The 26,303-nt window shown below is 43.1% G+C and overlaps 1 protein-coding gene across 1 annotated transcript; it reads right to left on the bottom strand.

The window, feature by feature from the left end:
• Positions 1-393: 393 nt before the first annotated feature.
• On the bottom strand, positions 394-24,708 carry LOC142587880 (maleylacetoacetate isomerase-like). Its single transcript, XM_075699201.1, has 7 exons — positions 24,574-24,708; positions 24,445-24,496; positions 24,042-24,106; positions 21,168-21,248; positions 18,783-18,860; positions 13,362-13,488; positions 394-2,538 (listed from the first exon to the last, which is right to left on the bottom strand). Exons 1-7 carry the CDS (start codon positions 24,580-24,582, stop codon positions 2,273-2,275), a joined length of 678 nt encoding a protein of 225 aa, XP_075555316.1. The 5' UTR covers positions 24,583-24,708; the 3' UTR covers positions 394-2,272.
• Positions 24,709-26,303: the final 1,595 nt, after the last annotated feature.

Below are 26,303 nucleotides of genomic sequence, written 5' to 3'. Positions count from 1 at the left end.
GCGTTGAACTCTATGAAAGTATCACTCAGGTGATATCGGAGGTGTCTCCGTGTGCCATGCAGTGTGCCGCACCAGCGTACATTCCAAAACAGGTAACCGCAAAGCTGCCAGGAAACACTATTTGATAGCCTTCGTGCTCGTAAAATTTATGCAGTACGATTTTCTAAGCATTGTTTACCTGGCAACCTGGACTGGCTCTACAAAAAAAGAAACTGCAAAATAACTCCAACGGAAGGGCCGTCAACATGGATAAACAGCCCAATGACAGTGGCCACGAAAATGCCAGAATAAAAAAGACGCACGCAACGCGTTGAAAGAATATGTGCACTCTCAGGTCTCAAGTGGGGCCTGTGCAAGAGCACCTCGCCGATTCCGATGAACTGGAAAATGAACTACTCTTTGCAACAGCAACTTTATTTTCTGAAGTAATACAGCGCGCGACGCATGGTGTTGGCCAGAAAACTTGCCGGTGAGAATCAGGTGCACGGGAGAACCCATCTGAATTAAAGGTGGCCGGCATGCGTTAGAGAATGAAAAAGAACGCACCTTCATTTTCTTAGTCGGCATGTACTGTTTTCATGATACGTACTAGGTCAACTTCCACCAGAATGTTAGTTACCAAGCATGATAATCTTAGGAGACATTTGAACACAATAACTTTAATGTGTGTGCACGAAGAAATAGTTGACTTTGGCCATTTGCAATAGTTGACCAACTCGAATATGCACCTTTCGTTCATACCCCAGTTCGATCATGGGTGCCAAGTTCATCGCCATGCGCCCACTGGAAACAAAATCTTTTTAACATATACACGATGAATATGATGGCGTTAAGTCTGTTCTGTTTAGGCTGGCAATCCAAAGTGGGCACTTGCCTGTAACTGCAGTGGCGGAGTCCACTAAGTTGGCGCAGATGAAGAAGTACTTCATGTTCGCTTCTGAAGCTTATCTTTGCAGCCAATTACAGCACAGTGGTAGCCCGTTGATGTTTAGTCATCTGACATCGCAGCAAGCACATCCAGAACACACTAGAATCGCACTAATTTGAAATGAAAGCACTACTGCTCGAAGCTTCCGATGGGAGAAACTGCGCTCCGCACATACCAGTGCAAGGAGGAGAGCAGCACAGCTAGCCCGCTCTAGGCTACATTGCACCTTGCCGATAAAATCGTCCTTTCCTGGACAGCCACAAACACGAGCAGAAGAAGCCTTACACATCTGCTATCTTCAGCTTGCTTCAGAGCAATCGGCAGATATATGCCATAGTCCAGCCTTCATGGCAACACCCATCGAGGTTCTTGCAAGAAGATCCATAGCTTCTAGGGATTTGCGAACAGTTTTGTTTTGAGACCGAACTGAGTACAAACCGAATGGTGCCAGAAGCAAATCGAATCGAATACCGAATAGTATTTAAATAATAAAAAGCTGCTATCACATATAATATAAAACAATGTTCATATCCCAGTATTACTAAAGCTAGAAAGTTTCTGTAATTGCATAATATGCTGTCAAGTGTTGCTTGTTAAAAGCACAAATGGAGCATTAGGAGCAAACAAGTAGTTTCTTCGCATGCACATTGTTCTTCAGGGAGTGCGAATGAACACTGTACAGCCTGTAAGGTATGTAAAGTGACGTAGCCTGCTCCACTACACAAATTCTCATGTTTTATGTGTCTATACTATGGCTGGGGGAGTGAAAATTTACTGTACTTTTTGCTGTCTTTTTGTTTACTTGGGTGCGGACGACGTTTCGAAATATTCCAAAAGTATTCGAAGAATATTCGCACTTACGAGCAGTGGCTATTCGATTCGGAGACTCACTATTCGATTCGTTATTTAGAAGTTTCGAATATTCGCACACACCCCTTAGTTTCCATATCTTGTGATGCTACGTGCAGCAGCTTTGAGAATTAGAGGACGATGTTGCTGTGTGTCTATCACCATAGCAGTTTTGCTAGTCTAGAAAACAACCATTGCTTCAACTGCTGCATTCAGTGAAGGAAACCCATCACCATTTTCTGTATCTCGTTTATGAAATCTCAAACAGCTGTTTAAATGCGTTTTCTCTGCTAGTGCCTAGCATACCTCGCACACTCATACCAGCTCACTTTTGAACCCTTCCATATATTCCTCCCATAATATGAGTCGACAAAACAATTTTTGGCAAGTTATATGGAGATGAAGCGTCCACAACCAAGAATTCAAGAAACCTCTCTAAACAATGCTAACGTAATTTCGCCAAAATATAGACTTCGACATGGTCATTATGTAGTGCTACTGGTCCCCAGGGCCCTTGAATAGGTTGACCGGGTTGGGCACCCCTGTTGGAGGGGTGTCTGGCTGACACGATGGATCAGCCGCCTTGACAAGTGGGTGCTGCTGAAGCTCCTCGTAGATCCGCCGCACTGTTGGGAAGGGTGTTATGTCAACACCGAAGCGGTATGCATTGCACACTTGGGGTATGAGGCAGGCGTCCGCAAATGTCACCTCATCTCCAAAGCAGTATCTGCCGGCCGTCTCCGCAAAGATGGCTTCCAGGGCTGCAAGTATTTTTTTTTTTTTTTTTAAGGAATGGTTGACACAGAGATTTGACACAGAAGGCAAGAGCAAAATTTAAGAAATTTGCTTATTCCCTAATCCTGAATGTTCTTGAAATGCAACGGCTACAGTGAAGATAAGATCAAGGAACAAGATAAAGAAAAGCCGCAGTTTCACCCGAAAGGTGAGGCATAGATTGCGATAGCAAATTAGTACACAGCCATATAATAAGTAAGGGTAGTAGATTTATGCACCGTATACACAAGTAAATACTTGCTTACTAACTAAATTAACAAGAACAGTGTCAGCACGCACAAGCAAACACATTGCACTTGAGGAGCGCAGATATTCGCTGTCCAAAACGCTGGCGAGAGGAAGTGCGGCAGCGGTGGCGAGCAAAGTGACCTTCGTGCTATCTATCGCTTCAGCTGAAACCGAGTGGTGAGACCACTGCTTATGGAAAGCTAAGAACCTCAGGTCGACCTAGATTCTGTCCCCAAAGCAGATCGCTTTCAAGATAAAGTCTGCGTGCAGCCATGGCATACGCAGTTGCTGCTGAAGTACAATGCGTCCCCCCCTAACCTATGCTCCCCCCAGTTCTTTGTGTGCAACAAAAGACTGCACGCTTCCACTCTGCTTTCCTCCCTTGTACACATGAGAATGAGCTGCAATCGTCAGCTCACCCTTGCACGCTTTCACACACGCATACAACCTACAGTGCACGGTGGTGTTATCGCCCTTGGACTTTACACAGAACATCATGGCGACAACAAAAAGGCATCTGGAGTGTCAATATAATTGCTATCACAATAAAACAAGTTGATAATGAAGGATGCCATATTGGAGGAGCGCTCAAGATAAATTTTGACCATCTGGGGTTACTCATGCACACCTGAACGTTAATATGCAAGCTGCTTTGCATTTCACTCACATCAGGATGCAGCCACAGTGGGTGGGAATTGAATCCGCAACTTCCTGCTAAGCAGCGGAGCCCCATAGTTACTGAACCTCTAGAGCGGATAAGAAAAAGAGTAAGAAGAGCCCAAAATGGCATCTCAACTGTTTCCAGATCATTACATCTGCCCTGGCTGCCGAGTATAAATCGATCAGACAGACAGATGTGGTTGTTGGCTCAAGACAAGAAGTTTGCTAAGCTACTACTGTAATTCCTCAGTGAGGACAGTCTCCACGTTTTCATTTAAATAAATATCTATGCCGCAGGGCTGACTTTACAAAGCACTTGTTAAAATACTCTGGCATGCTTGGTGCAATGATCCCATTCTGATTTCATATCATTCCTATTTTTTATTCTACTTTCTTGCACTCAACGCTAATGCAATGGTACTATTGTGAAGATTACAGTACTATTGTCAAGATGTTCAAGGCTGTTGGTGTGTTAGTGACGAACTAAAACTACAAAAAAAAAATGGATTGTTTTATTACATGCACTTCTATGCCATATACTGCACCTTCTTGCATAATGATTGCACTTCTTTGTCAAAAAAATTGCCGCAAATTCAGGGGTGCAATCATTATGCGGGTTAAATTTCCCACGAAAAGAAAATTCTTTTTTTTTTCATCCTGCATTTGCTGTGGGATGACAACAGGTCAACAAAGAGGTGGCTGCCGCTGTAACAGTGCGGGACACCAAAACAAAAATGGCGGCCGGTGGAGCAAGCCGAAAGCACTGAACAAGATTTTTTTTTCTTTTCGCGAGTATATTATGCACATTGAAACAGTTGCTTCTATATCAGTAATGAATAATGTCGCTAATATCGGCAAGTCTGTGGCAATAACATAGCCATGTCCACTCTGAGGGGACAAAGACAAAGCTGCCAGTGACATAGAAACACATGGCGGGTATGCGGCGAAAACTGCGGCATTTGTCTTCACTACTATCCTAATACGACACGTTTCTGCTAAGGGTGGGCGAATATCTTAGCTATGTTGCAAGCGTCGGCATACGAATAGGGTACACTTCTAACATATCAGTGTAAATGTGGCTACTATCGTTGCCGCTCGCGATTTGTTGCGTGCCCACAAGTGCAGACAAGAAGAATGGAAAGGCGTCTTTTTTGTTGTTGTTGACCACAATCATTATAAAGCCTGCAAATAATAAAGCCAAGGCAAGTTTGGCTGTAGCCTTTTTTTTTCATGGAAGTGTGGAAAGTGATGAAAGGAATAAAATGGGGCATCTGCATTAAGAATGTTTGGTGTGTGCAGACTTAGTGCAGCAACATAAAACTGGTTATGCGGAAAAACGGGTTATCCGGTTATTTGATTCACCGGTTATTCGAATTTCAAAACCGGATAACCAGAGTGATCGGTTATTCGGTTGGTTACTCAGTCACCAGTAGACGGATATTCGGATAGCCAGTAATTCAGATACCCTGGTATTTTCATTCATCTGTACTTGTGCTCAAATTACCTCTCTTTCTCTTTTGTTTTAGATTTGTAGTTATAATTGAAACTCCCTCCCTCCACATACAATGAGATCACAAAGCACTATTATCTAGACTGCAGAATATACAGCACACACAATAAGCTCACCAGGCGTCAAGAGCTCACATTCAGAATGCTTAAAAAAGACACGTACCCCACGCAGAACAGACTAACTACATCACTACATGCTTGAGCTATATACAACATCATATTGCGAAAATTGCTTTAGCACACTAGACGTACATCACTGGCTCTAGCCATGTGGTCGGACCCACGCAAACAAGAATCAAGACTCTGCCAGGTTAAAGAAGCATTACGCCGCACGGACCTGGCGGAGCAGCTCTGGGCTGTCCAGCAAGCCCACAATGCGGCCAGGGAGTTAAAACTCCGGGTCGCAACGTGGAAGTAGCCCACTCTATGGGGCCTTGTGCCCCGTAGCTCGCAGGACCTTTCAGTAAAGTTATTCCATCCATCTATTCATCGTGCAAACACGATATCCTGTCTTGTTACCCTCCTTACCTCTTGTTTTTAAATTTATCTTTCCGAATTGCTGAGCTCTCTAAAATAGTACTACAGTTTTCCCCCCTGAAATTATTCCAAGCGCCATCTATTTTACTCGAAGTGCCAGTCAGTTCAATCCTAGCGCCAAATAATTTATTCTACGTGCCACGTATCTAAATCCTAAGGCCAGTAAATTTAATCCAACATAAAGAGGCATTTGTGGAGGTGTTATAGAAGTTCAAAAATGTGACGAACTGTTACAATTTTGCACCGACCAAACATAACTGAAGAGCTTTTCTTAAGAGCAATGTCATGCGACTACAAAAATGCCTTTCCTGCACGATACATCCGAAATACTGCACTGTTATGGACATTATATTACTGCCATGAACAGGTCATACAAAACGTAGCTATATGATGGCTTTGCTGACATGCATTGAAACAAAGCGGCATCCTGCAACAAACTGTTGATTCCTAAAGCTGATAAAAACAAGCTGAAAAGAGCACCACATGACCTCTCATCATTTTGGTTTCTACAAGGCCCGTTGACATGGATATCATACAAACAACCTCTGCGATTATAACCTTGTAACGCATCTGAGATCACGTGGAAGAGGGTGTTATGTAATCTCGCATAACATTCGACAGCCCGTTCCTCATTCTCGACCATATTCACATGGACATCAAATGATCGGTCTTCGAAGGAGCTCTGTGATAGTACGCATGAAGGGTACGCTAGACCACATGGTAAAGGATGTCACGGGACCTTGCGTAGATTTCAGAAGCTCACATGTGATTCACAAACACAGTGATATGGGTGTCAAACGAATGGGAATCACAAGAGCTATGCAATGGTACACATGTAGCAAATGTCAAATCACAAACGCTGTCCCGTGACCTCACGTATATATAGCTGGCCCATGCGTGATTCCCAACCATAGTGACATGGATATCAAATGATCCGGCTTCGAACAAGGTCTGCGACGGTATGCACTCCGCATACTTCAGACCATGTGGAAAATGGTCACGTGACTTTACGCAACTTTAGCCAGACAATGGTTAATTATCAACCATGCAGACATGAATATCAAACGAACAGGAAAATGAAAAGCTATGCGATGGTGTACATGCAGTGAATGTCAAATTATGTGGGAAATGGTGTCACGTGACCTCACATATGTTTTGCTAGCCTATGCGTGATTCCCATACATGCTGACATGGATATCATCTGATTGGGCTTCGAACAAGGTTTGCGATGATACACAATTCGCATACTTCAGGCCACGTGAAAGAGTCACCTGACATCATGCAACTTTAGCCAGACCATGGGTAACTACCAACCACGCCAACATGGCTATCAAAGGAACAGCAAAATCGAAAGCTGTGCGACGGTGTACACGTAGTTAACGTCAAATCACGAGGGAAAGGGTGTCACGTGACTTCATGTATCTTTCACTGGCCCATGCATGATTCCCAACCATACTGACATGGATATCAAACGATCGGGCTTCAAACAAGGTCTGCGATGGTACATGCGTCAAACCACATGGAAAAGGGTCTCACATGACATTATGCAACTTTCGCCATGTTCATCGGTCTTTGCCAACCATACTGACATGAATATCAAATGAACGGTCTTCGAAGATGCATTGTGATGGCAACCACGCAAGATACATCAAGCCAAGTAGTAATGAGTGTCACGTGACCTAGCATACCTTTCGAAAGCCGACATGCGATTCAGATACACACCGACATGGTTATCAAATGAATGAGGATTGCAAAAGCTATGAGATGGTACACACGTTGCGAATGTCAAATCAGATTGTAAATAGTGTTTCGTGACTTTACGTATCTTTTGCCAGGTTCATGGGTCATTCCCAACCATACTGACATGAATATCAAACCAACCAACTTCAAAGAAGCTGTGCGATGGTAAGCACGTTGCATACTTCAGACCACGTGAAAAAGAGCCACGTAACATCACATAACTTTCGCAAGCCCATGGTTGATCTGAAACCATTCCGGCATTGATATGAAATGAACGGGAATAGAAAAAGCTATGCAGTAATATCCACGTAGCAAACCTCAGACCAGGTGGCGAAGGGTATCACGTGACCCCACATAACTTTCGCAGGCCTGTGGGTGCTTCCAAATTATATTTTTCATTAATTTTCACCTCCTTGGACATGGATATTATACGAATTGTCTTTGAAGATGCTCTGCACTGGTACGTACGGAAAGCACGTCAGACCACGTGATAAAGTTTGCCACATACCCTCATGAGACTTTCTTTAGTTATTCGGTGATTCACAAACAAAGATGTCTCGGGGACAGTGTTTCGGTGACCTTCAAGAGGGTCTGCTTGGAGTTAGAACCAAACTGAGCATCGTTGAGGGTCCAGCAGGAAAGATGATATTGGGGATCACAAGGAGTAATGCAGGGCCATCAGTGTGAACGTTGTGGTGGTAGAGTACGCCATCTGGAAGTGTAAATAAGCGAAGAGAACTGTCGGCAAGTGCCGATTCCAGGTGGTCAATGATGATACGCGAGGACGGGTCACGGCGCTGCTTGTCGGCAACATGGAGCAGTGGAAAAACAGAGAGAACAGAGGCATCGGTGTCAGTATCAGACATAGAGGTCGCATTTTCGACTAGGTAGCGAGAGAGGCAATCTGCGTCCTGGTGTTGGCGTCCCGACATGCAAGTCACTGTGTAGGGATATTCTTTAGTCAGAGGGACCAGTAGGATCCTTGAGCGACGAGAGCCAATAGAGTGCATGATGGTCTGTGATTACTGACAGGGGCTTGCCATATAAATATGGGCGGAACTTTGAAACAGCCCAGACGAGAGCAAGACATTCGTGCTCGGTAATCGAATAGTTGCGCTCTGCAGTTGTCAGGAGCCAGCTAGCACAGGCTATAACGCGGTTGTGTCCGTGTTGGCATTGCGATAAGACAGCGCGAATCCCATAACCACTCGCATCGGTTCGGACCTCTGTAGGTGCAGATGGGTCAAAGTGGGCCAACACTGGTGGATTGGTGAGAATCGTGATAAGGCATGAAAATGCGGCAGCCTGACGTAAAGCCCCACGTAAAAGGCACGTCTTTCTTCAGAAGTTCAGTGAGTGGTCGAGCGATTGCTGCGAAATCTTTCACAAACCGTCGGAAATAAGAACAGAGCGCCACAGAACTCCAGACGTCTTTGACAGACTGAGGTACAGGAAAAGCCGCTACTGCTCGAACCTTCTCCGGGTGAGGTTGTACTCCGGAAGCATCGACGAGATGGCCTAGCACTGTAATCTGTCGGCACCCGAAGTGGCACTTCGATGAGTTTAATTGGAGCCCAGCCTTGCGAAGATGTCGAGGATAGCTGTGACGAGCTCAAGCTGAGACTGAAATGTAGGAGAGAACACAAGGACGTTGTCAAGGTAACGAAGGCAAGTTGACCATTCGAAACCTTGAAGCAGAGAGTCGATCATCCATTTGAACGTAGTCGTCTGTCACTTACCAGAGTGTGGCCACCGCTATGCCTTCAGGTAACACTTGCTTCGTCATGCCAAAATTGAGAACGGGGAGACACATTCTATTAGCGGCAAGGGTTACGACGAAGTGTGGCATAGAGATGTCACACGCCAGGAGGACATCACGAATAGGTGCGACGACATAGTCACCATCAGGCACGGTTGCCGTTGAGGCCAATTCGACGAAGGTTAGGGCTTTGGAGGTAAGTGAACAAATGCTGTAGTGCAGAGGGTGTTCGGTTGTTCGGGGCGAACGTCTCACAGAAGAGGAAGCTTGAGGCACAGCGTACTGGTGGCACAGTCAATGAGGGCAGAATGTATCGTCAGAAAGTCGAGCCCGAAGATTAGGTTATGAGGGCAACTGGTCAGCACAGTGAACAGGACTAGAACTTGGCGGACAGCAATTCCTGTGCGAGCAGAGCACATACCCCTGACGGCAACAGTGGCGCCATTGGCGACGCGTACGGCTCGAGTGATGGCAGGCGTAAGAATTTTTTTGAGGCGACGACATAGGTTAGCGCTCATTATGGACACTTGGGCTCCAGTATCATTTAATGCCGTCAACGGAACACCATCTACATCTACTTCAATTAGGTTCGTGTTGGTGACGAGCGTCAACAATTCGATAGCATCGTTAGTGTGTGAGCAGCAACTACAGAAACCAGAATATGCAAGTATTTTAGTCGTCCGGTGCCTATGCGAGGAAAGAAAAAAATTATGGCAAACATTACCAATTCATGTCTTTTATTAGTACCACATCACTTTGGAGGTGAATTCCGCTCGCCCTGATATCCACAGCAATCGGTTCAGCAGTTAATCACGTTCAACGCAGATATACGTGAAGTCACGTGACGTGCTTTCCACCTCCGTTTTTGTAGTGTTGCGTGCCAAAATTCACACTGGCTGTCTGATTCACAATCGTTTAGTGTACGTACCAGTATGTCTGTAAATCCTCTAATCCCTGGAGAAAGCCCCGTGAGGTCAGATAACACTCCTTCTGAGTTCGTATGTTTTCCATGTCAAAATGGTTGAGAAGCATCTATGGGCCTGACGAAAGATATGCGAGGTCACGTGATGCCATTTGCCGCCTGCTCTGAGGTTCGCTATGTGGGCACCACCGCATAGCTTTCTCGATTCTAGTTCATTTGATATCCATGTTGGAATGGTTGGAAATTACCCATGGGCTTGTGAAAGTTACGCGATGTCACGTGAATCTTTTCCATGGGGTCCAAAGAATGCAGAGCGAATACCATCGCAGACCTTGTTCAAAGCTCGATTATTTGAGATCCATGTCAGTATGGTTGGGAATCATACATGCATGCATGGGCTAGCATAAGATACGCGAGGTCACGTGACTCCCTTTCCCACTTGATTTGACATTACCTACATGTACACCATCACCTAGCTTTTGATTTTCCGGTTTGTTTGATATCCATGGCGGCGCATGGTTGGTAATTGAACATGGTCTGGCTCAAGTTACCTGATGTCACATGACTAATTTAATGGAGTTCGAAGTACGTGGAGTGCGTACCATCGCAGACCTTGTTCAAAGTCCGATCATTTGAGATCCATATCAGTATGGTTGGGACTCATGCATGGGCTAGCGAAAGATATGTGAGGTCATGTGACACCCTACCCCATGTGGTTTGACATTCACTACGTGTGTACCATCGCATAGCTTTTGATTTTCCTGTTAGTTTGATATCTATGTTGGCATGGTTGGTAATTATCCATAGTCTGGCTGAAGTTATGTGATGTCACGTGACTCTTTCCCATGTGGTCTGAAGTACGCAGAGTGCGTACCATCGCAGACTTTGTTTGAAGCCAGATAGCTTGTTATCCATGTCAGTATGGTTAGGAATCACGCATGGCTCAGCAAAAGATATGCGAGGTCACGGCACAGCATCTCCCACGTGATTTGACGTTCACTAGGTGTGTACCATCATATAGCTCTTGTCATTCCTGTTTGTTTGACGCCCATTTCACTGTGTTTGTGAATCGCATGTGGGCTTCCAGAAGTTAAGCAAGGTCACATGACACCCTTTATCACGTAGTCTAGTGTACCCTTCGTGGGTTCTATCATGGAGCTCCTTCGAAGCCCGATCATTCTATATGTATGTCAATATGGTTGTGAATGAGGAATATGCTGGCGAATGTTATGTGAGATCCCGTAACACCCTCTTCTACGTGATTTCAGATGCATTACGTGGTCATAATCGCAGAGATTGTTTGAAGATTGTTCATTTGATATCTATGTCAATGGCCTTGTAGAAAACAAAATGATGAGAGGTCACGTGACGCTCCTTTCAGCCTGTTTTATCAGCTTTGGAAATCAACGGTTTGTTGCTGGACACCCCTTTGTTTCAATGCATGTTAACAAAGCAATAAAACAGCTACGTTTTACATGACCTGTTCATGGCAGTTGTGTCCATAACAGTGCATTATTTAGATCATCTATCGCGTGGGGAAGGAATTTTTGTTGTCACATGACAACGCTCATCAAAAAAGCTCTTCAGTTATGTTTGGCCTGCACAAAATTATAGCATTTCTTCATTATTTTGAACATCTTAGAACACCTGCAAATGCGTCTATTTCGTATTACATTCACTGGCGTTAACATTGAAATATGTGGCGTGTAGATAAATTATTTGGCGCTGAGATTAAATGTGTGGCGATTGAGGATTATTAGGATTGAATATTCTAATATCCGGCTAACCGGTGTTTAAATAGGATATCCTCAATATCCGTTTCTTAAAATCCGGATAATCGGTTTTCGAGACCGGATTCACTTCCCTTCGGTTAAACCGGATAGCTGGTTTGACATACTGTATTTGCAAGCACTAGTGCCGACCGCTTGGTATGTCTTGAGGAGTCGTTCGCGTAGCATTCGACAGCATTCGACAGATGGTAAGAGTGATCATCATTAGCTAGACTTGGCACACAACATGTTGCTGCGGCAAGTTCGGGGTGCAATCGTTACATGGGAAAGAAGAAAAAAACCGAATTTTGACGACACAATTCAGGGGTGCGATCGTTACGCGAGTGCGATCATTATGCAAGTAAATACGGTAGTATGTAGGACACACCTGGAGCGCATTGCAACCAACCCAGTTGATATGTTTGACATTGCTAAGCTTCGGGTGTAATACAGCTCGCCTTTTGCATTCGTGGCGCAATCACCATGTACACTGCAGTCCACTGTTAAAAGGAACACTCATATATGTAGCACTCGCTTTCCTGATGCCCTAGCTGCAAGTGTGTGTGGAAGCAATGTCAGCGCACTGCACAGGTGTGTCGAAGGGAGTCAGAGCTATCCAGCACAAGTTGTCTCCTGCAAATCTAGGCAATGTACTCTTGCGAGCGAGCAAAATCTGGACATGCTCTGTACTCAAGTGTTCCTTTTAACAGTGGACCGCTCTGTACAAGTTTGCCAACAGTGTGGGCAATTTTAGCAAACTTATATGGTTGAGAGGCTGTAGCAAGTGGCTCTGTGGTAGTGATACTTTGAGTAAAGCCCAGTCCTGTTAACTACATGTATGGAGTCAATTTCGGCCAGCCATGTGCTGTGGCTTGTCGAGGCTATAAACACCCAAGCTCACATTGTTATCTGCTCGAAACTAAAAAAAAGATATGGTTGACTTATATTTTGTGCACAATATCTTCGTCAAGAAAGACCTTGCAGAATAGTTGGCCGATAGAGCCACTGCTGCCAGCTTTCAGACTGCATAACTTATGATGTGACACATAGTTCCAAGGTACTATTGCAGTTTTCTTACAAGGCGGCGTGTTCTCAGCATAAAAACAAATTAAGGCATAGGAACAGCACAGATGGCAAAAACATTTTTGACAGACAGATTTGTAAAACATGAAATTACAAGCTTTGGAAAGCACTAGCTAAAACACCACTTATCTTTATCAATCATTCAGCCCTCTTCACTTCCGTGCACAGGATGCACATTTGTTAAATCATAGCAGCACTTTCTCGGACAGCCAACAATGCAGTTACTATCACCTTCAATGGAAGCAAGAAGGGCTCAGAATGACTTCTAATTCGATTTGGCTCTGAAGGCACTGATGATGCTCGTGATCAATGCAGGAAAGTCGACACTTGTTACTGCTATCTGTGCAAAGTTTGGCATTTGACCTACATGCATATTCTGTTTAGGTGCTGTGTGCGTAACAGTGCACTCCAATGCAGTGAGTGGATCAAATGCAAAAGCACCAATGAAAATTAATTTCCACCTGAAGGGGACATTGCTATTATCATGTCAGTCTTCTTCTTGTCAAAACATGGCGCATGTTGGTACAATATCCGCCCACTAATCCCAGCCTTCCCAGTCTACTTGCAGTTTTTCTCACTCACCTGCGAAGCCGCGCGTGATGGTGCGATCGGCCCACTTCTTCCATTCCACTCTGCCGAGAAGAGGGATGAGGCCGACGCTCTGCAGGGGCTGGACTCCCGAAACGAGAAGCTCCACCACCTCGCGACACTGCAGAAACAGTAAGTGCACTACTGCTTAACTAAGACATACAATGTGTGCTGAAACACTGACGTAGGGTGCTAATTTGGCCCGCTTGTTGAGAAAACAAACAAACAGGATGAACGATGTGCACAGTTGCAAGCCAAAGTTCGGAGGCCAATGGATGCTGTCAAAAAAAAAAAAAAAAAATAGTTTTCTCTTCGCAGTACCTGGGCAGTTTTCTTTAGCTCTCTTACAATATATAATGGTGCATCGTGAGGGATGAAAAATGTACAGGGCACACACAGATGCCGTGAAAATCCGTGAGGTCACAGCAAGCTGGTCTGGCAACTTCAACTTGCGTCTATCCTGGGCTAATGATCCTCCTCTCACAGTATGAGTGGCTTTTATGGTATTGTAAAAGCATAATTTACAAATGAACTTCAATTCACTTTTCTCTTTAGTGTTCATTGAGTGTGCATAGGAACAAATCACAGTTTACAAGCATGTACCTGCCTTATGCCCCTACAACAATTTGGTTCTGGAAGCTAGGTATATCAAGCCTGCGATTTTGTGCTTACAGGGTGGCAAAGCTGCTAGGCTTATTGCTAAATTCTGCATTTGTGTGTGTGTTTTTTTTATGTCTCCCAGCCTTTCCTGCAAGCTGGCACATCCTAATTTAAACATTAAATTAGGCATTTTCATATCAGCCAAATGATGAATGAATGAATGAATAGAATTTATTGATAGGAAAGACAGAGAGGTCGACCTGAGCCAAATGATGGTTTATTAATTCTCCATGCCAGCTTCTCTTAGGCCCCCCCCCACTGCCTTACTGTGAAACCTTTAAAAAAAGGGACGTTCAGCACTGTTGTTCACTGCATACCTGCAATATCATTAACCAATGACATCATCATGGACACTCTATAACCCCTGCAGGCATCAATTAATTCTGTCCAGTAAAACTTTAGTTTCACCACATTTCTTACTTCTCCAGATTCATAAAAAACACACAGCTTCTGAACAGATTAAGCATTTTCAGCTCAGTGAGTTCTGTCACGTTTCACTTTTTTTTTTTCATTTTAATTTTGTCAAGTGTTAGTCCTTTCTTTTTCATTTTATTTAAATACTTATTTTGCACACCGAGCAAATGTGTTACTGTGATATTTCAGTACTTATTGCATAAAGAGTAATTATTTTGCAGCCTGAAGCTAGACATTTGGAACATACAATGTCGGGAGCAGACTCAAAATATTTTTGCCTTAAAGTTTTAAAGGTTGTCTTGTGTGACCACTGCATGTCCATGTTCAGAACACTGGACTTCAGTGTGCTATAAAATAAGAAATAATGATCCAGTCATAAAAATCCTTCCATCATTGAGTGCCTTATGCTTTCTGGTATTTATCCACGTGCCAGTTGTATAGTTTTGTGCATTCATTACTTGTCAATTGTTCTCAAAACGTGAAAGGAAATTTTTGAAATAGCTCATCAAATAATGAACCAGCAGAAGAAATATGCTGTGTTTTTAGAAAAAGAAGACAAAACTAAACAAGCTTGGCAATTTTTAGCCCTAATTTGGTCTAAAAATAAAAAGACCACTTTAAAAGCCCCATCACTGCTTAATCCTTTCCACAGATTTGACCCAACCAGCCCAGCAAGGCACAACTGTGCATTGCTATCAGTAGTGTATTCAAATAACATGCGATAAGCATTGTACTCATATCAGCTTATTCTCAAAATAGTGATGTCATAGTAATATCAGCTCTATAGCAATGTCAATTCAAAGCCACATTTCATTATAAATTTAAATCCGCAACCTTTCTTTCTCCCTTTTTTTCAACTTTCCGTTACTTCGTATACTTTTCTATGCCACACCTGCCTTCATAATTTGGCCTAGTATTCAAGTGTACTAGTGCAAAGACACGACGGCCATTCCTCAGCACTATAATAAATGTTTGGTTGTACAATTGCTCAACTGACTGATTATTTCACACAAATGAGGCATGCCAAAGCTTGCAAGTTCCTCTACATTTCCTCTGGCTGCTTGCTGTTTGTTTCACAGTGCTTCATAAATCTGTTCCAACTAGCAATTTTTCATATACCATAAAAAAAGAATGCTTCGCTCGTAAAGTGCAACAGATACCTGTTGCAGAGAGCGCTGATGAGGGCTAGCTTGTGCATATCAGAGTCACAAAGAGTGGCCTCCAAGTATCTTTGATGCCAATGATTTCATGCACGAACTGGATAGTCACTTTTGCAGCTGCTAAATGTACTGCCTGAGCGCATGACATTTACGTTCTGCATTTCTTTTGAACATTTGGTAGTCTTTTGTATTTGTTGTTCACTTCTGCATAACTTGCTTGGATCACAGAAGTGGTTTGCAGTATGTATAAAAAAAATAAAGAGTGAGACATTGCAAGGAAACAAGCAACGAAACATTCTTGTTTGTGTTTTTCCTGCATGTCGTTCATTTGTGCCATTTATACTCTGAACTGTAGTACAGCATCCTGCCAATGGTTTTTCAGCGACAAAAAATAACAAACAAAAAGAAAACGAAGCGAAAGTGGAATAGGAGGATAATGGCTCGCCAAGTGGGCTCTCTAGCGTCTGATTAGGGGCACATTTTTAGACGAATATCCTGTCTCTCTCTCTCTCTGGTAACGTCATTGCACTTCCTGTACAAACACCTGCCGTCTCCGATCATCCAACTATGCTTGCTACAGATTTCTTTCTTTTGTTGGTTAGTTTTTTTTTCCCTTGCAATTTCAACGCATGCATGAGTAGACAGCGTACTGTACAACATACCACTCTCCAAATGGATTCTCCCAAACGCACGCAGGCACACATTCTGGAGGGCCAAGTTTGATTGTTGTGTACATTACACTTGTGCCACGAAAGAGCTCATCTAAGCTGTTCTTTTTCGCAGTTTTAAGGTGCTCTCTATTGCAGCTACTTTTTGAGCCATTGCTGCACTTTATAATTTTCATGGCCTGGATGGATGGCAGGATGGTTTTAACGTATACTATCAGCACAAAATGAAATACGAATGGGTAGAAGAAAACGAGAAGAAACCTTACAAATGATCACTCTAGTATTATAATCCAAGGGTGGATAGGTAAGTTTGGGATTGTTCATATTGCACTGCTAAAACAAGGAGCGTGAAGAACACGAAGAGACAAATCTGAACACTACAGCAGTTTACTTATTTCCAACAATATTATTTTAAAAAGGCACCATGAAACATGAGGTCGCTCTCTGCTATATGACTAGTCGTACTGCACAGGCATTGTTATTGTTTCTCACACAAGATAGCTGATGCAGAAAAAAAAATTTCTGGAGGGGGAGGGGATGTACTGTACCCCTCCCTCCCTGAGAAAGAGCTCTGCTGACTTCGAAAGACATGCAGAGGCTTAGAAATCCAGGGAAAACAGGGGGAAGGCGGGAGACGGAAATTCAGGACGATGCGCAAAACGAGAACAAGGTGAAAGCAGGAGCCAACGTTTTGACAAGTGGACTTGTCGTGAACAAGACAAGTCCATTTGTTGAAACGTTGGTTCCTGCATTCACCTTATAATCGTATTGATCATCATGTAGAGGGCAGGTTTCATTCATTTGTCCTTTTAGACTGTTAATCCTCCTTGTGCCACTGGTGTTCCGGCACATTTTCGAGTTTCTGCCCGCCATGCCACAGATGTCAGAAAGCAATGCAAGGACCATACCCAGAGAATATTTGTCCTTATCCGTGTCATCTTTATCCTTCTGTATAACCAAAAATAAACTGTTGTGTTCGTTTTATAATATCCTAGAAAAAAGCAACAACATTGGACGTGCATCACCTCTGAAAACATTAACTGAAAGGGTTAAATACCCTGCAGAGGTGTGATGACTGGTTAGGTAATGGCATATGGTAACATGGACATTTTCATTGGGCGAGATGGAAATGTCTGACAACCAGCATGTAGCAGGTTGTTCCTTCTTGCTGGCTTGCGCGCACCGACGCTATGATGCTTGAATGTGTTACCACTGTGTAGTCTGAAGCAATTTGGAGATAATTTAGGCGGTTATGTGAAACATTTCCACAATAGCATCAGCTCATACAAGGTCCTTGGTGAACCACTGTGTAGTATTTTGTTGTAGCGATAACTACAGAAAGTGGAAACCTCTGGTAGCTCCGTGCTCTCGGCTGCGCCGTACGACCTGCACCGCCAGCTATAGTGTCCTGTGTGGTTGCGAACTATTCCAGCTGCATCGATTGGCACTTAACAAAGAGCAGTGGCATCTATAGATTTTTTTACTCTACGTTGTTTACAGCACGATTAAAAATAACTGCACCACCAAACCGCTTGGCGTGTAAACTGGAATAACGGTACTCATGCGTGGCCAACCCAATGCAAAACCCGAACATCTACGTGCCACTTCTGGACATAATTGTGTCAGCCACCAATATCCTTCTCGCACATTTGAAATCTACGGCGAAATACATTTGGCTTTCTCTATGAGGCTGATGGCGTGACTTCACACAGTTATCACTGCCGGTTGGCAAGTAACACGATATGTAAACGAGTGCTTTGCCCTGTAAAGCAGTGATACACAATGGACACTGCATAAAAAGAATGCAACACCTCCTAACAGTGATACAATTCCCACAAATCAGGCAGGCGCGTATAGTACCATGGACCAAACAGAAAAAAAAAAAAAAAAACATTTCGACTACCAAAGGCACTCTCAACATGCTACTCCAAACCTACTGCACGGCACAGTGCTCAATGAAGGCAAGATATTTAGACCCTGACGTTGAGTGTAGTCATTGCAGAAAGCTTCTGCGGCTGCTGCACTAGTTAAAAATTACTGGACTGTGCAACTGCCTTTCAACATGCTGTGAACACTGTTGTGTTCGTGCATGCGTCACACATTCCCGTCTTTTCTTTCCCCTCATCCATTGAAACGATACCTCTGTTCTGTCTCTCCAGAAACACAGCAGCAAATGTATCTTAACTAAACAGGCTGCAATGCATTAAACTCAACCATAGGAAACCTTGTCACTACTGCCTTCAGTCCTTTCTTCAGTGTTTCTAGCAGCGAAATCAAACATTTGTTAAAGCCAGAGTATGACATGGCAAGCAGTATCTGTTGCATGACTCAGTAGGCAAAACACAACATACCAACAACAGTTCCTATATGCCTTCAAACAGAAGCAGACGACCACCAGCTTTCACTTCAATTTCATGGGTCTGGTATGATGGACCACATGTTAAAACATACAAAAATGTGGCTCTTTAGAGACACAGTAAAAAAGGAGGTTATCCCTGCTGTTAGATATTCACCTTGGCCCTCTGGTAAGGGTCTGCGGGCAGCATGCTTGGCTCAGGATATTTCTCCTCCAAGTACTCCATAATGGCCACCTGTACATGACAAATTGATAGCTTATGCAACCCTCCTTATACGGGACACTACAGAGAGTCACTAAATCGGCTGTTTACACTCTTGAAGTATTGTTTCAAGGCCCATTTTCATTCATATAGCGAGAGGGTGCTGCTTCAAATGTTCTCTTCAAATGTAGTTTTTGTCTCACTTATTCTTTAATCTTTGTAAAATCTTGTACATAGTTTTGCCTTTCGCATTGCCATTTTTCTGTTATATCTGCTAATTCACTCTGCAATAGTTTATGCAGAAAGGTACAAATACAGTCACAACCTGTGACAGCTTCTCCTCTAAATCACTGACATAATTTATTACACACCATAAATAAACTTGTTCTCTTCCAGCTGTCATTTACTCTCTGTCACTGTGTTAACTGTTGAATGACACAAGATTTGCGTGAACCAGGCACTGCTTTAGCAGCTCTCATTAATGGTCCTTTCATAAGTTTTGCAAATTAGAAAGTATGGCTCCTTAGTTGCCATCCAACTTTATTCATATTAATGTTTTGCATTGAAAAAACACTGCTAAAAAATTTCTTTACACGGCAAAAAAGGTTGGTTTCACAGCTACAGTTTGCCATCAGTACTTGGAATGTCATCTAAAGAAAATATCTGCAAGAAGTTGAGAACTTCATTGTTCTTGGTTTGGTGGAGAGCTTTAAATTGTTCTCAATGCCACATTAATCATAGAAAGAGTGACGCGGAGTGGCACTAAAATCCACTTCTGATCTTACTTCTAATGATCCTACTTCTAATGAAATTTCGACTGATCAACACTTTCTGAAGCAAAATGTCTGTCAGAGAACAATCCGCTTATGACGACCCAGTGCTCTGCTAAGTTTGGTTAGATCAAAATGAATGAATCGTAGTGTGGCCATATCTTATCAAGCCAGTAATTGGCCCCCAGCAGTCTTCACATTATCTGCCTTAAACTTAATAGCTCATTCAAGCATTTTGCATACATCAAGGGGTTTACCTACATCTGCGTCGACAGCTCAACAGACTTCCAGACAACCACAGTTGGGTGGGAACTACTAAACAAAGCTAAATCCTTTATTTATGCCAGTAAATGTTCTGTGCTTCCTTTTCCGAAATTAAGCGTCTCTTTTGCACTTTCTCGAGCAATGGATTGGTAGTTTTGATGGCAAGTCCCACTATAACAAACTTCTGATATAGTAAACACATTTTGTGAAATGAAGGTGTTCATTGCGTCAGGGCTCAACCAGGATTGCCAACTGTCTAAAAGAATTTGGGACAGTTTCGACTTATGTGCAAACGTCCCTCATGCCAACTTGACCCTGTTGGGATGGCCAAATGTCCCGAATTTTGCCGTTTTTTTTTTCTACTAGATAACAATAAATAGGCAAGAGTTCCTTTTTATACTACCTGACAGTTCGTTAGCATGTTATTTTGTTTTCTGTTGAATTGTCATAAACATAATGGTGCTTTCGTTTTTGTTGTGGTTCTAGTTCTATTGGAGGTCCTAACTATTGACAGTACTGTACATCTCTCTGTATTGGTAGCCGAGACCTTTGTTTTTGTAAATCGTGACACGGTAGGACAAAAATATTTGTTCAGCTTTGCTACATTTTGGCAGCTCATGGCACTAAAAAGGTCAGTCATCTCTATCATTCCACTCTAGCATTCTGCCAACATGCAATGCCTCTTTGGTCAAGTTGTCCCCACAATTTCCTACCCAATGCCTCTTCAGAAGCTGCCTATACGATATATTTTCCGTGTCCAAGTCTCAGAAGACTAAAAATTAGCACAAAATGCAAAAGTCATTGTCTTAGCACAGTTAGAATACATAACTAATGCATTTATGAGATAACTGCATACATTTCACCAGCAGTGCAGAACATGAAGGCAGTACAACATTTTACAGACAGCCTGAGGATGTATGCAATATACATACGATGGCAAAACAAACAACAAAATTAGAAAGCAAGACGCAACTTGATTTGCTAATGATGGTAGGCCTTAATTATGCAACAGAAATGGTTTGGGCAGACAGCAGCGTTAGCTAACAACCAATTATGGTAATTAAGACTAGAGATTGGGCTATTTGTTGACCAAGTAATGCAGCACGATTTCTGGCGGTGAGAAAGCTTAGGGAAAAAATTAGACACAACAGAATTCAGTTGCATCTTTTTTGTATGTCTGATTTCTTTGTGAAATTTTTTCACTGCTGAAGCTCATGGTGCTAACTCAGTGGTTTTCATGTATGAAATTGAAGTTTGCTTAACTATGCATGGCTCCAGCAAAGATTGACAACATTTGCAGTCTTACCGATTGGCTGATGGGCTTTCCGTCGGCAAGCAAAACAGGAACTTGGCCCATTGGGTTCGCTGTTTTGAATTTCTCAGTTTGCTGAAAGTGAGGGCAGCATGTGATCATTAGTGTGACAGCATCCAGCTTCTGAAAGTGTAGCATTTAGAAAAGCTTAAGCATGCTACACACTGGCTTCATTTCCGGCTATGCAATATTTCTTTAAACTTGGTCTTCTTTTCTTGGGAAGCATGGTGGAGGCTATGAAGATAAATGCTGTGTACAGTTCCTAAGCAGGTTGATATGTTGCAGCAATAAGGTTGTTAATACAGTCGAACTTTGCTGTAAAGTATCCACATCCGACTCTAAGATATCTTCATTATGTCTAATACATGTTATAAGCATATATTCGGTACAAGCTTATATTGGTAAGAAACATTTTAGATGTACGTATTTCAATGTACCTGATAATTCACTGTGCCAATAATACTTTGACGGAGCAGCAGTAAATGATTGTTAACATCCCAGAACCTTTATTATCCCCAAGGGTTCAACTTCAAATCAAGGCACACGGGCAATCCAATTGCAGCATTACAAAAGCAAAGCAAGTTGGCTTCGGTTTCTTTCTTCTTTTTTTGTTAACAGGGAGCCGAGATTACATGTATTTCTCGCAATTTTAAATTCCACTCAGACGGTAGAGCAATTGCTTCAAAAAGCATTAGTCCCGGCATTGGTAGTGCTTTCAATACCCAGAACAGGTCAGGTTTTTCTCCAACCGCAAAGCTCTCTTGCCGACAAACCTGGATGGGTTTCTTTTGCAGCTTCATGCTACTTTGAAGTGGGTGACAATTTCCCCTAACATTTTTCTTCCTCTGAATGCCACACCTTCTCTTGCCAGGACTCTTCCTAACCACTTTGGATTCAATCAAACTATTTCTCCCAACTTTCATCAAGCATGCATGCATTGTTCTACGAAACAAAACTGGCATTCTTCTTCCCTTTCTGCAAGGCTTGATCTCATTGAAAGGCCAAAGCATTCTTTAGCTGAAGTAATCCTGACTTCATTGCCAACCCTGCCTTCCTTTACAATGAGCCTACCTAATTAGGCACGTTTCTTTCACAGAAGTGCATGACATTGTTTAACCAGAGTTGCCGCAATCAAACGTGTCTTCACAGACAAACCTCTTACAAAGGGACGAAAGTTTTTACAGGTGTGGTAAAAATGAAAAAAGAAAAAGAGAGAAAACAAGAACAATAGCACTGCTGAGTCAGACGTCAGAGATATAAGGCAGCAATCTAGATGCAGCAAAGCTGGTTCATTTGATCAGGCCCATGTGTCGTCGGAGGCTTCATTACACATCCAGAAAACTTGAAGACCCACTCTCTGGCTCGCGTATTTGTTATAGTTAAGGACGCCTTCTGCACTGCACTCAATTGTGAAGCATGCATTTCCTGCTTTGCTAAAACGAAACGCATACAGTTCGGGTCGGCACCTTCTGCGTTCAACCCCTTTTGTGCAGTTTTCATAAATATTCAACATTAAGGAGTGACAAATTTCACCAAAAATTAAGCACAGCCAGCCATGGCATTCTGTTCAAGCAAGTACTGCTATTATGAAGAGCAATTGCATCTCTCAGCTGCTAAACTTAGTGGGCGAATTCAGTGGACAAGGCTGCTGTCAGCTATAGTTTGCAAGCAACAGAAAGACTTGCACTTGTACATCAGTACTGCACAAAAAGTCAGCTTTCCATTGTTGCACCGCTCAGATACGAAATCACTGTGGCACTTGAAAAGCAAGACACGATAAGGAGTCGTCAACATGGCATCACTTTAGAAAAAAAAAGAAAAATACATTAGGGCTGTTATTGTTAGGTTGAAGTAATTGATGTTAGCGTTGTTCCCTTCCTATGTACCAACTGGTTCCAGTGCCTGCTGGTTCCAGTATTTCCTGGTTCAAGTGCCTGCTAGTTCCAGTGCCTACTGGTCCCAGAATCTACTATTCCCAGAACGTGCTGGTCCCAGAACAAGCTGGTCGCAGTACCTACTGGTCGCAGTACCTGCTGGGAATTGGCTAATAAACCATTTGAACTGGGACCCGCACCATTCCAGTTGGGATTTTTCGCCTGGGTTATTTCTTTTTTTGGAAGAGACATATCTTGCTTTCGCATTGGGTCTTTTTCCCACGAGTGACAAAATGCAAACTACAGCTGCTCCTCCTTGTGAAATATCATGACTTTGTCATGCCAGCCCTCACGGCCAACAGACGTTAGGCGTGCATGATAACCTCGCTGTCCACATCGAGCACATGCCCTACGTGGCTTGGAGAAAAACTTCCGGTGATAAACTTGCTCTGTTCAAGTGCCTAAAGATATATAGCTTGGGTCCATAAACAGTGAGATATACATAGCCACAAAAGTGGTCGTTTCTTATCTTAAGGTACATTCTCAAGAGCACTTCATCATTCAAGAGCGCTAAAAAGGGTCGTTTGAGAGCAAGCTAGGTGTACGAGTAGCAAGATATTGTTGTCTAACGTGCATGTGCATGCAAACAAGTTCATGGCAGGGGTGCATGCAAATTTAGTGATTGTCCAGAGCTATACCTCTGGTCAGTGATCAAGCACGTACTCCAGCTGCTCATGAGGCGATAAATAGGTTTCTTTTTTTTTTTCTGTGGTAGAGCGCGAACTTTATTATATTATTTATTCGTGTGCACAAGCAATATTATATATATCATATTCGTTTATATAGATCCACTTTCTTTTGTAAACAACAAATTTTAAATTTTTTTCTCTTACATCTAGAGAGATCTAGGTATCTCTGCAAAGCCTCTCGGAATTAAATTCGCAAAAAATTTTAAAGCGCGCGCGCAATTTGTTCTCAGGATTTGTTCACATACCTGCTCACCATTGGGCTTCAAGTCCACTGGCCGATATTCGAAGTCAATTTGCTTCACTTCCAAGACTGCAATAAACATATATCATGCAATTAACAGTCGTTATTAATTATATATGCAGTCGCCAAGATTAAACCTTGGCGCCGCGGTATAAGTGGCGCGCCCACGGTGTGATGCCACACCTACGACCCGGCAGGAACGACAGTTTATAAGAAACACGTTTGAGTGGCTGTTGGGCCGGGTTTGCCAATCTGTAACTCTGTTCTGACAAATACATCGAGCCAACTTAACCTAGCAGTTGACACCATTCTCTATTCAGTGCGACACATGCGCAATGCAGCCTCATGTCGCCGTAAAGGAAACGTTTCGAGGCCACTACAGTAATCCGAGGAAACGTAAAACTCACCAATGCGAACGCGCCAGGCGCAGGAACTAATAAAGCTGGACAGGAGAACCGGCTGAAATGCATAGTTTGTCATTAGTTATAGGTCACTTCATTCCCTCAAACTCGGACCAATGTACGCTTCAAACTCACCCTCGACATGGTGGGTGCTTTTCCGACGAGCGAACAGACGCAAAGCGGACGCAGAAAAAGTTCGCAGTTAACAGCAAGCTCACCGAACAGTTGCTGTCTGCTTTCTCTGCACAGTGGTTATGTTTTTGTTTATCGCTTGCGGCGGTAGGGCCATCTTTTGTCGCTTACAAAAAACGGTTTGTGGTTGACGTGGCCTCCAAGATTTAAAGGGAACGACTGTAAAATCTTGGAGGCCACGTTTTGCGTGCTGCAAGTCGCAGTACGTCATCGATGTGGCGCCAGATTTGAATCCCGGACGTTCGCACTCCGAAACGTACGTAAGGAATCTGGGCAGCATTTGTTTCTGCGCGCTACATTTTGAGCGCCACGTGAATTGGTTTATATATATATATATATAACCTGCGGCAAGTTGCTTTTTCATCCACTTTAATTTCCTTTAATTTATCGTTTCATTACTTCCTTTATTAAGCACAAGTAATTTCTCCTATGTTGTCCTTGGTGTCAGTGTTTGTCGGCTTCCTATGATATGACTAATAAAAATCGGGCCCCTCGGTTAACCCCCTTTCTTCTCGTTGATATATATATATATATATATATATATATATATATATATATATATATATATATATATATATATATATATATATATATTGCTCTACAAGGCATTTGATATACCCTATGAACGCAACATTTCTTTGTCTTTGCGTTAATTGGTTCTGATCAATTTTTCCATCCTGAAGCTTATACAAACATGGACAACAAAGAGCACAGTGCCCATGTGAGTACACAGCAGTGATTTTCCTTGCGATGTACACTCGTCAATTTTAAAAAGGAGACTGATCGACTTATGCGTGTGGTGTGTTTACATCCAAACGCGACGCCAATAGATCTGAAAAAAAAAGAAAAACGTATCCTAAATGTATTTAAAGCTCGCAGAAATGTTGTTTATCGCGGCCCTTATATTGAACGTAAGGTTTTTGACAAAGAATGGAAAGCCATCAATTCGCTTAATAAGATCTGTCATTGAAGTATGTCGTGGGGGGCTCCTGTAGCAGGCCAAGCAATCCATAGCTCAGAGGGGTGAGCATAGCCTTACCACAATTCTACGGAGGCACTAGCACATAATCCGACCAGGCGGGTACGAAATGGCCACTGGCAGATCCAAGAGGCGAGGATGGAGAGTGTTCTGCCTCCCCCCCCCCCCCATCACACACACAAACTTCCATGGCAAGCCGGAACTTCTGCTCTGACGAATTCGAGCGGCCATTAAGCGGGCATTAACATTCCATATAAGACCCCTTGAGGCTGCCCATGCGTACGTCCCTGGCTAATGACTTCGAAATGTTTCAGAGGGTATTTCTGCTACGAGTTAGAAAGTAGTTCATTAAGACAGTGGCCAGCCTCCTTTCCTGGCTGAACCGAACTGCTGGCACCACGCCAGTGCGGCTTGATATAGATTGAATGCATGGATGCTATAAGCGTCCCCTTTGGAACGAAAAGGTGGGTTGTGCCACGAAGCTCTCGTACCAAACTTTCTGAACCCCTATCGGGAACGTTGTTTTTGTGCGCCTCCGTTGTTCGTCGTTTGCCTACTTTTCTTCCACCAATCTTCGAGTCGCTTCTTACTAATCTCTATTGCGGACATCTTTACTTTTCCCCTGCTCTCGCTGAACCCAAGTGCTTCATGGAGGCCAGATGTGCCCAAATCGACCGCTCGGCAGATATCTTCA

This window comes from Dermacentor variabilis, chromosome 7, assembly GCF_050947875.1.
Source record: "Dermacentor variabilis isolate Ectoservices chromosome 7, ASM5094787v1, whole genome shotgun sequence".
Lineage (NCBI taxonomy): Eukaryota > Metazoa > Arthropoda > Arachnida > Ixodida > Ixodidae > Dermacentor > Dermacentor variabilis.
Note: the sequence above shows the minus strand (reverse complement) of the source record. Positions and strands in the feature narration are given on the sequence as shown.